Source organism: Sceloporus occidentalis, unplaced genomic scaffold, assembly GCF_023333645.1.
Source record: "Sceloporus occidentalis isolate IW3139 unplaced genomic scaffold, rSceOcc1.0.p SCAF_4, whole genome shotgun sequence".
NCBI lineage: Eukaryota > Metazoa > Chordata > Lepidosauria > Squamata > Phrynosomatidae > Sceloporus > Sceloporus occidentalis.
In genome coordinates, this window is record NW_028316984.1 from 104,001,188 (window position 1) to 104,013,285 (window position 12,098).

The 12,098-nt window shown below is 40.7% G+C and overlaps 1 protein-coding gene across 5 annotated transcripts in view; it reads right to left on the minus strand.

Moving 5' to 3' along the window:
- The window catches only part of STK33 (serine/threonine kinase 33), a 107,291-nt gene that overhangs the window by 55,687 nt on the left and 39,506 nt on the right, over positions 1–12,098 (minus strand). For 4 of the 5 annotated variants that reach the window (XM_089521121.1, XM_089521124.1, XM_089521123.1 and 1 more), the window contains one exon: positions 4,943–5,263. The exons of the other annotated variant lie outside the window; for it this stretch is intronic. In XM_089521121.1, coding sequence (XP_089377247.1) covers positions 4,943–5,263 — 321 coding nt within the window. The remainder of the gene's footprint in view (positions 1–4,942; positions 5,264–12,098) is intronic. 5 annotated transcript variants of the gene reach the window in all.

Sequence of the window (12,098 nt, forward strand, 5' to 3'; positions counted from 1 at the left end):
CCAATGTGTCAAATTGGATAGATAATGATGTGATTCTTTGAGATCATGCTATATTAGAGCACACAGAGAATTGTGCATAAATACCATTAGCGTTTCTTGTCAAATGTAATGCTCGTGGTATGTTCAGATATTGTTTATTTGAGACTACATTAAGTTTGCATCCCTCTTTTTAAGAATGCTACTTTTAAGGACACCAATTTATATTAATGTACCAAATTATGGATGATCCCTTGAAATTTCTGTTTTAAGTGCTTTCCCATCACATACATTTCAAGTGGGTATTTATTAAAGATTTTTGCAGCAAAAGCTTTTAAAAATTCCTCTCTATAAGGTTAGAGTATATAGCTCTAAAGAGCTTTTATGATGTAAGATGAACATGTTCTTAAATAAAGGCACCAGACAATGCTGGACTGAAAACAAAAGAGAGGGTTCCTGTACACTTTTTCTACAAAAAACGAAGTCCCTTATAAAATGACTTATTTATTTATGTTTTATTTTAAATATTTGCATGGTGATCAAATATATTCCAGGCCAGTGAATAGCAACTGTAAATAATTATTTATTCAACTGGTGAAGTGTCTGTCTTTGTGGAGATTTGAAACTCCTCAGCTCCCCACTTCAGTATTCTTTCTCTCTAACCCAGCAAGATGCTTTCTCTCCTATTACTAAGTCACTGACCCAGGTGACCTTCCACTCCCCAAACCCACCTTCTCATATCGGTGCTCTTTTTTCCCTGAAGGCAAAAGACAGTCAGCCCTCTGCATTCGTGGGTTTCAGATTCGCGGTTTGGACTATTCATGACTTTGTAGCCTGCTTAATAAGGTCAACCTCTTCAACTCCCTCCTCCTCACCCTTCCTACCAGCCAGACAAAACCAACACCATACATTCTCCTGCCTTGCCAAACTTTGCATCTTCCTCATTTCCAAAGTCCTTACCTTTGAATCCAATGTTTGCAGCCACCCCTAGGGAGGATTCAACTTCTCTCCCTCCTCCTTCTCCCCCTCTTTCCTGGCCAGACAAAAGCAACACCATACCTTCCCTTTAAGTGGAAAGACTTTGGAGATAGGCAGAATGCAAAGTTTGTCAAAGTGGGAATATATGGTGTTGATTTTGTCTGGCCGGGAGGGAGGGGGAGGGGGAGAGGAGAAGGTGGATCCTTTGCAACCATGGCTGCTAACATCAGATTGAAAGTGGAAGCTAACATATTTGTGGTTTTTCCACTTTCAAGGGGGCCCTCAGCCCCTAACCCCCGCAGATGTGGAGGGGTGACTATAGTCTTTCTCTTTAAACACCAGTTGCTTTTTTTTCTTCACATGTCCTGGTATGCTTTCTCTTTTTTCTGCTCTCCACCTAGCCTTGCCTACTGGTCTTTCTCTCCCACCACTGGTCTTTTTCTCCCTTCACACCAGTGTTCATTCCCCCCTTTCTGCTTACTCTACCTCCTCTCATTGCCAGACCACACGACCTAGCTCTCTCTCTCTCTCTCTCTCTTTCTCTCTCTCTCTCATTCTCTGCTTTTGAAAAGTCCAGAGACACCCTTCATGGGGAAACAAAAATCATGCATGGTATGATATTTCCCCTACCATGCCTCTGTCTAGATACCCTCTGCCTTCTGGAGAAATGAACATACCAGGTCTGACTACAGCTTTCATTGTGAGAGTTAGGGAAGTCTGCCACTGAGTGAATGAAAATAGTATGCAGACTACCAACAGATTTAAATTAACTAAAACATAATTAAACCATTTGAAAATCCAAATAACCCCAAGATGCACATTTCTTGGGGCGCCTCAATATGAATTCCATACTTTCCATGTTTTCAGTTTTTAAGCTATGGTGGAGACAGAAACATATAGAGGCAAACACAGACACAACATATTCTCATTTATTAGGATAAATAACATACTAAAATACACAATAAAACCATATAATGAACAAAAAAATTATGTAGCAACTATGTAGACACATAGCAGAAGAATAACCCATTCCAACATCAACCAGAAACACCCCAATTCAGGAATCTATTTAATTGTATAAATCTCCTGGGATGGATCACCTTAACATCCCCTGCCCTAGAAGTGAAAAAGTGGTGCTGGACAAAAGAAACAAGCAAGCAAACTGAGAGAAATTAATGGCCTGTTACAGACTGCCAAAATAAAGCTGCTTCGGGTCTCTTTGGAGGCATGCTATTTAAATGATGCATGGGTTCTAAGAGTCCGGAGGTCGCACCAAAGCCACACTCCATTCATAAGCACCAGAGTGCAGCTTTTGGTGCAGCTTCCGGATTCTTAGGATGCATGCATCATTTAAATAGCATACCTCCAAAGAGACCGGAAGCAGCTTTATTTTGGCAGTCTGTAACAGGCCATCGCCTCCCAAGTTAAACACCCAGGTTTCACTAATGAATGCCAGGTGAGCCTTTTCAGCCACAATTAAACCACAGGTATAGATGTCTTATTATGGACTGATCACGATTAAGCTGGAGAAATTGACAGGGCCCTCCCTCCATTCTATCTGCCATGACCCTGGACTCGGAGGGAGAGACAAATCGCTTGAACCCTTCCCCACTGCCATCCCATCTCCTTTTGAGACATGGCTTTTTAGATTGTAAGCCTAACGGAAAGGAACTATCAAATTAACTATTTGTAAGCTGCTCTGAGATCATTTTAAAAGAGCAGAGTACGAATACAATAATAACAACAACAATAATAATAATAATAATAATAACCCCAAACTAATTAGTGGGTGAAGGACCAGTAGAGCAGAACTCTCTCAGAGGCCTCACCATCCTTTTTCTCCCTCTCCCCTTCCATCTCCATGACAACTGTAATGGTAGTATATCATCTCCCCACACACTAGACCCATTGTCCTTGTGTATACCATAAATATAAAAATAAACAGAGTGGTCAAAATAACAAATAAATAAAGTATAAGTAGCTTAAAATTGACATATCATCCAAACCAAAGTCTAGGTGTTAGATGAAAGTTAGCAAAGCACAGTTTCAACAAGAAATATTTATAATTCAGTAAACCTTAGTAGTATGTGAACATAAAATGCAAATGACTAGGAAATAATTGGCACAATGTTATAATTGTAGTGCTAAACCACAACAATGGGACTCCAATTTTAAACTGAAAAAAACACTATTGGCTTAAAAACCAAACAATATTTAGGTCATTTTTGTTGAGGGAAAAAAAAAACTTAGACCTATTATTTTTAAAAAATAAAAATAAAAAAAATCAAATAGCACATTAATCTCAAAAGGAACTACAGTGGATCCTTGTTATACGCTGGGGTTTGGTTCCAAGATCCCCCGTGTATAACAAAATCCGTGTATGCTCAAGTCCCATTAAGTATAATGACATAGCAAAATGGTGTCCCTAATAAAAAATGGAACATCAAGGTAAATTTATACTTTTTTGGAACATTTTCAAACCGTGTATGCTTGAATCTGTGTATAAAAAATCCGTGTATAAGAAGGGCCGACTGTACCGTACTATTCTTTCATGCCCAAAAATATGTGTTCAGATTCTGACCACAGTCCATTGATCTGTCCTTTCCCCCTCTCCCACACACACCGGCAACAGCTCTCTAACTGATATAGAGAACGTGACTCTATGGAAACCACAAAAACAAATAAGTCAATCCAAAGCAACTTTTGGAAAGCTCATCCATTCTTCAAAGTGACCAGACTCATTCTACTGCTCCTCTGTGTTGCTAACCTACTAGTTCTAGAGGCTCCTGACTGACAGACAGGGGAAAACACATCAAACATAGAAACAGAGCCATTGTGAACACAAGACCTGGTACTTTGGTGTCTGCTGCCTAGCTGGGGCAAAAGACTAGCAATTATGTTTATTTTTGATTGAGAAGCTACTCGTGTATGATGCTATTCAGTAAAATCTGTCACGTTGTCACAATTACTCTTTCCTTGCTACTTTCTGTCAGAAGGAAAAGGGTCCTCTCCCACTAACCCAGTTAAATCTGTTTTCTGAATGAGCTTTTTTGTTTACAGAATTTGCCTATTGCCTTTCAACCACTAAGACCCTAAAAACAATGTACAACAGATGGAAATGTTCAAAACATTGAATGCATGAATGAAAGAATGTTAAAACCAAAAATTCTCTTTATGAAAAAAGCCAAAGGAACCATCTCTAGTGTTAAGGACCAAAACCAGCAGAGTTTTAACTGCCTACCAGAAACTCAAAACAGGATGGATCCAGTGTGACTTTCCTTGGGAGGGAGGTTTATACTTGGGGTGCAGCAACAAACAAAACCCATCACATCTATCTACCAACCTAATTTTGATCAGTTTGACCTGGAGGAAAGCAATGACTTTTCTACTAACGGATCTTGATGTCAATAAACTTCCCAATTTTTGCCCACTCAGGTTGCTGTGGGAGCAAAGTAGCATCCCTTCAGAACTGAGAAACAGAACCGTTACTACTGCCACATTAAACAAAACAATAGCTATGGAGGGTTAGGTGAATGACAACTGGCCAATAACTAAACAAAGCAAAACAGAAAAAGTGCATCAAAACAGTAAGTAGCCCATGGGCAACTGGCCCCATACAGCACTCTTCCTGATTGAGGCAGAGGTGCCTCTGTAGGCTCTTCCCAGCCCAGAGATCTTATCCAAGGCTACAGCCTGGCCTTCCATGAGAAAGCTACAACCGTTTCACAGGCTAACAGCTCCTCATGGTACCTATAAAAGCTTTAGATATGTAGCTGCTTACAGGTTGGTATCTGGATGTATCTGTTTCCGTAGCTGAGCAGGTAGGGAGCTGCTCTATGAAGCGATCAAGTGTAGGTTCAAATTTTGACAGCTCTCTATTTTGTCCCCAGTATGAGTGTTGCTGACTCCATATCCACAAGGCAGAAACTAATCTGAATGTATATTAGGGTGGGAAGGAGAAGGAAATTGCTGAATTGAGTTTGCTTACGTCTCCTACAAGAGATGTTTGTTTCCTTGACATGTCTTCTTCTGATTCCGAATGTTCCTGCACTGATGCTGAAGCACTCAGTGAATCTGAATTCTCGACTACACCTTCTCCAGAGCAAACGAGACCCATTTTGCAATATGGGCAAAAAAATACAACATTCCTTGACTGAAATGATGTGGAGCACTGGGTGCATTTTACAGTCTTCTCTTCCTGACTAGGATCAACCATCTGTTTTATCCTGTAGATCCTGATGTGCAAATTAAATATAAGAACAAAGACTGGCACGTCTCTGTCCACTGTTGAGGGAAACAGGACAGAAAGCTGAGAAAAGGAATTGAAAGGTCACAGTTAGTGGATTGGTGGCATAAAAATGTATTGTGATTGGTAATTGCTATCAAGCAAGGACAGTGTTCTCATACATGCTTTACATGGTGGTAGAATTCAAATATATAGCCATGTTAGTCTGTAGAATCAATATGTAGAGGAGTTCTACATACAGGCTTCTCTTGTGTACATAAAAATAAATTTGTAGAAGTTGCAGTAAAAAAATGTGGTTGCAAAAATGTGCTAGCCACCAAGCAATGCTACACAATTGGCAAATTATGGGGCTTTTTCCACATATGAATAATGTAAGTAATCAAAATAACACATTTATAAACCAATCCTCATTTAAAACAGTATTATTCCTAAATAAGACGCAGTTGGCAAGTAGTATTTTCTCCTTGATTCTTAAAAACAAGTTATTAAGTCAAAGTAGCACAAGACACTAATCTATCAGTGCTCTCTGTCTCTATTCTTCTTCCTTTGTAACATCTAATATAAACAGCACATGATAAGATGTCATTATTCTGCACATTCCCCAATGCCACACATCACTGGTAGGGTAAGGGGAGCACAATGTATTGTCTTATTGTATATTACAAAGAGCAAAAAGAAGCAAAGTACCTCCTTGTCTTTTATCACATCCTACATGATCCTAAATGTATTTTTAAGTTTCTGAATTTGTGTACACAGTGTTTAAATTCTCAAGAGGGAACCGTACATATATAATTTGGAGAAAGACAGAGATTGAAATCACACATCCTTCCTCTTTTATATTTATTTTGTATATTTTGAATAATTAAAAGTGTAAACATATATAGTTAGAAAACATAACCAGCATTTACTTATCCAGGCCTAAGCTTATGGGTGAATCCATAGAACAATACAGTTGCATATATAAAGATCAATTAATGGAAGAAGGAAGCACATAATTGAATGTCTTCTGCTGAAATCAATGAGACTGAAAACAAGTGAATAATTTTAGCTAGATCATGCTCTAAAAGTTCCTCCCTAAAACTCTGCTGTAACATTGAAGCAAATTACCACTCAAAATTAAAATGTTAAAATACAGGCTCTTTTTGTTTCCAGCATTAATTGCCTTCAGAAAAAAAGATATTTTTGGGTGTTGGTCTTTTTGGATTTTTTGCATTTGGCAGCCATTTGCAGTTTTATAGATTCACTCTTGCAAGCTTGTTGGGAGTAAAAACAAGACAGACAACCCAAAAAGGACCAAAAGGAAAGAAGAAAATGAGAAAGAAACGTTCAAACATATTTAGCTAAGAAATCTCAAACAGATTTAGCAAAACTCAGATTTACCAAAAGAAGGACAGGTTGTGTACCTGTAACTGTAGTTCTCCGAGTGATCATCTGTGAACTCACACAACTGGGTTATCCTGCACAGAACCTCTTCAGAGCATACTGCAAACTTTCTAAATAGAATAATGGTGGTAGCCTTGATGGCCTCCAACAGCCCTATATAAGGGACTTCCCAGGAAAACCGCCAGTTCCGTAGGATGCCGATTCAGCTGTTCGTGGGAACTGGCATGACACAATGAGGGGAGGGGAGGTTGTGTGATTTCACCGATGGTGACTCAAAGAATTACAGTTGCAGGTATGCAAACGGTCCTTCATAGTCTCTGTACCTCACACAACTGGAAGACTAGCTAACAAAAAGCAGGAGGCAGGAGTGCTGGTGCAAACAATAAAATACTTTACTGAAACAATTAATGTCAGCAACATGCACCAATACATGTTAATGCAACAAGCATGAATAACACAACTCCTATAGAATGACATTTTACAGATTAAGACAAATCGTATTGACATATCAAGCCAAAAGTATGGTTACAGAAGAAAGACCTGCAAAACTGAGAGAAACACAGTACCAAAATATAGCAATACAGTACAGAGGTAGATGTAAAAAGAAAACATCAACTCTATGGTACAGAGATAAAACATAACCAATAGTTAAGGATCAGTACAGCCTTCCCAAACGTCCTCAATCGGTACACCAGCCACAAAAGCATGGGACGTAGCAATTGCCTGTGTGGAATATGCTCAAACCCAAGTGGGAGGGCCGTTTTGAGCCATCTCATAGGAGAGGTTGATAGCCAACACCATCCACTTCAAGAAATGCTAAGAGGAAACCGGCAATCCTTTCCTTGAGCCCAAGTAGCAAATGAACAGTTTGGGTGAGGGATGGAAATAATAATAATAATAATTTTTATTTTTACCCCACCTTTCCAAAAAGATGATCAAGGCGGCTTACAAGGGCTAAGAAGATTACAATACAAGATAAAAACAATACAATAAAAGTTAAAAACATTGCTACAAGGAGGGAAACAGGAATCAGTATAAAACACGTATGTCAAGAGGCAGGAAATGGAAAAAATCGATTTACAATGGTCCGGGGTCAAAAGGAAAAACAAGGGGCAGAAAAAAATAATAATTGACTAAGGTGGGAATGCCAGCCGAAACAAATACGTTTTTAAGTTTTTCTTAAAAGAGTCTAACGATGCGGTGGAGCGGAGCTCCACGGGGAGCTTATTCCAAAGAGAGGGGGCGACGATGGTAAAAGCCCTCTGTGAGGTCCTCACGAAATGTGACCTAGGGACCGCCAACAGATTTCTCCCAGATGTTCTGAGTGTGCGGGGTGGATTATATGGGGAGAGGCGGTCCTCTAAGTACCCTGGGCCCAAGCCATTTAGGCAGTCTTCCAAGAAAGCAAACAGAGGTCACAAGTTGCAGCCCAAGCTGCAATTTTGTCCACTTAAAAGGCAAGAGCCTTTCATACATCGAGGTGGTGCCAATATCTCTCACAATCCAAAGTGGGGTTCTGGAACAGGGAAAGCAACATAATGTCCTGGTTTATCATAGAATCATAGAATAATAGAGGTGGAAGAGATCACAAGGGCCATCCAGTCCAACCCCTGCAATGCAGGAACTCTCAGTCAAAGCATCCCTGACAGATGGCCATCAAGCCTCTGTTTAAAGACCTCTAAGGAAGGAGATTCCACTACACTCCAAGGGAGTGTGTTCCACTGTAGAACAGCCCTTACTGTCAGGAAGTTCCTCCTAATGTTGAGGTGAAATCTCTTTTCCTGGAGCTTGCATCGATCGCTCCGGGTCCTAGTCTCTGGAGCAGCAGAAAACAAACTAGCTCCCTCCTCAATATGACATCCCTTCAAGTATTTAAACAGGGCTATCATATCACCTCTTAACCTTCTCTTTTCCAAACTAAACATACCCAGATCCCTAAGGCATTCCTCATAGGGCATGGTTTCCAGACCCTTAGTCGCCCTCCTTTGGACATAATTTTGTTTTATTTATATACCACTATTCCAAAGATCATAGCGGTGAACAGCAAGTAAGCTAATTAGCAAGTAAGCTAATTTGCCCCCAACAGTCTGGGTACTCATTTTAGCGACCTCGGAAGGATGCAAGCCTGAGTCGAGCTTGGGCCCTTTTGCTGGTCTTGAACTCGCAACCTTGTGGTTTCGAGTGAATGGCTGCAGTATAGGCATTTAACCACTGCGCCACCAGAGCTCCTATTGCTCCAGTTTCTCAACATCCTTTTTAAATTGTGGTGCCCAGAACTGGATACAATATTCCAGGTGGGGCCTGACCAAAGCAGAATATAGTGGCACATTTACTTCCCTTGATCTAGACACTATACTTCTATTGATGCAGCCTAAAATTGCATTGGCCTTATTAGCTGCTGCATCGCACTGTTGACTCATGTTCAACTTTTGGTCTACTTGGACTCCCAGATCCCTTTCACACATAATCTCTCTCTCTCTCTCTCTCTCTCTCTCTCTCTCTCTCTCTCTTTTATTGCATATAAAAACAAATATATAAAAATATACATTCTAACAACATCCATCTCACACATAACATATAACTACATCTACAGACAAAGGTAAATTTCACAAAGACATACAATTCCCCCAAAAAGAATAGAGATAAAAAAAGACAAGAAAAGGCACATGAAGACACTATTCAATACTTCCTATTGCTGAATTTAAGTTTTGCCTTTGGGTTCTATCTTATATTAAGTAAGATCTTTATATCTTAATATCCTATGATGTCTCTTTTCACACTTGATTTATTAACAAAATTTTACCCAGAAACAGAATAGAAGCATAAGAAATCTTCAAGTTGACAGTGTTACACCATTTTCGTTTGACAAAATTTTTATACAGACTCTCATACCTCCACTCCTACCATTTAAGTGTGCTACTGCACCCATATTTATTGTAAATAATCCATCAATAAATTCCAGTCTTCTACATATTTATCCATCATTTCATAATCCAAACTCCTTGCCACTTATCCAGCACATGTATTCTCATTCAGCCCAGTATCGCCCATCCTATATCTGTGCATTTCATGTTTCCGCCCTTTAGATTAAAAGAGGAGATGACCTTCGGTAGGAAGGTCATATCTGGTCTCAGCACTGGCCTGCCAGAATGGAACTGTAGGAAAGGTCCATCCATCCGCAAGGCACACAGTCCACCAGCATTCTTTACAGTCACTATGGCAAGCAGAAAGGCAGTCTTCCAAGAAAGCAAACAGAGGTCACAAGTTGCCATCAGCTTATAGCATCCCCCAGAGAGCTGGCACAACACCAGGTCTAGACACAGGAGGATGCAGACGCTTCAAGAACTTCTCTACCAAGAACTTCTTTATCTAGAAATGGATGGACAAAAAAAGAAGTTTTGCCCAACAACTGTAAACATGCAGATAATGGCAGCTAGATAAAAACAAATCAAGGACAAGGAAAGGCACAATAAGATAAGCAGAACATTCAGCACATGGTGGCATCAGATGCTTCAATGGACAATGGAAGCAAGAATTTGACAAACTTCTTCCACTTATACTCATAAGACCTTTTGGCTGATGAGTGATGGGCAGCATCCATCTGTAGAGTTCTTCTGTAGACCATCTGTAGACTTCTTCTTCATCTGTCCAGACTTAAACTTCTTATCAAAAGTTGAAGGCTTCTGTGTCAATGCACCTAAACCAAGACTTTGATGAAACATACAGACATCTGAAAGACTTAATGTACTTGTAGCTGCCATACTTGGACCTGTAGGGAGGTAGTACTAACGGCTGAACCTGAACTTCCTCACTGTCGATCACATTTTGTGGGTGTGCTCCAACCTGGAGTCTGTCTCAGAACTGAACAGGCTAGCATTGTCCAAGGGAAAGTATTCAATGACAATTTGTCCAACGGGCCAGAAGACTGAAGCCACATATGTTGATAAAGAGCTACAGCACCAACAATTGCTTTTACGTTGCTAACTGATGTGTCTAGAAGTTATATTTTGATAACCTGCCAATTTCCAAGCTTCTGATTGGAGGAGGGTAGCCACTCTGCGATCCTCATCACCACCTCTGGCCAAGAATGGAGTCATCTTCTCCCTGAGAAGATGGTTGTAAGAACCCATGCATGCCAGGTACTTCAAAATCTTGGAGTTGAAAGCAGCTGAGTAGAACCTTCTCCCCACATCAAGCCTCTTGTCTTCCTTTCTGCTGGAGTGGAGTGAAGATGGTGTGAGGCCTTGGACTGGGCAGCATCAAAAGAGTTCAGTTTTAGATGCTGACCACGAGGAGCAAGGGTGGAATAATCCACCTTGTACAAAGTCTTCAACTTGCTTGATGTTGATGGGATGGAAGACATTGTTAACCATGACTTCCAGATCACTTGGGTAAGGTACGGAAGTACCAGCAAGGCTGCAGGGCCTGTGACTGGACCATCTTAAATACAGAGTCCTCGATGGAGGTCTGCTCCTGCTGGACCTTAAGGTTTAAGGATTTAGTCATCTGGAGCATCTGCTCAACAAAACACTTGACATCTTCCGGTGGGGATGAGGGATCTGTAGCACCCAGCTCAACCCAAGCTGATTTATTGGCAGGGACCACATCCAAGTCCAAATCTGATCTCAATCCAGAAATAGAAGTGGAAGAGGGGATCTGTATGATCTGATCGGCAGCTGTCACAGAGGAAGCAGGTTTCTCTCTGATCTTCGTAGAGCTTTCCTGTGCTTCTCCATGTCAAGAGGAAGATTGTGCTATTTTGGTAGAACTCTTAGTAGCAGACTATCTACCAACATTCTTGCTGGATGTGGCAACAACCACAGACTGAGTGTGCCCAGGATGGTGTCATCTTTTGGAGTGATGGTCAGACCTACGAAGCAGTCCACACCAAGTAGACCTGTTATCACTGAAGAATAGCTGCTATCTTAGTAATACGATTCCTCCAAGGGAGATCGATACACATAACACCCACAGTGTCAAAAATAAACTGACACCGAGAAATTATAATGTTGTCTACTCAATAAAGGTTCAGGGAAGCAGACCCGAAGTCTGAGACAGAGCTGGACTGGGACTTGGAATGGACTCAACATCAATGTCAATGAGGAGACAGAATTGTCAGGAGAGGGTTCTCTCGAACCAGAGTTGGAGCTAGAGATAGGGAGACTGTAACTCTGACCACAGAGGATTCATGGATCTACCACTCCAAGTTGTCATCCAATCCTGTGCCCCCGGACAAAATTATCTCCATTACAACCATACAGCATTGTCTAATGTAACCTCTTGAAGCAGAGTCAATCGTCGAGCTGCAGCTATAGCGCCAGCCATAAGAGTAAAAAAAAAGCTCTGGGCAAAGAGTGTTCCCTTGACGACTTCTTGTTGTTTTTGTGTTTTTTGCTTTTGAAATTGCTCATCAATGGAACCGATTGAGTTTGAAGGCAGATGTCACTTCTTGGCAGGAATACAGATGACATCCATTACAGTACCCTTGGCTCTTCTCTTGGTAGGCCGAACATCC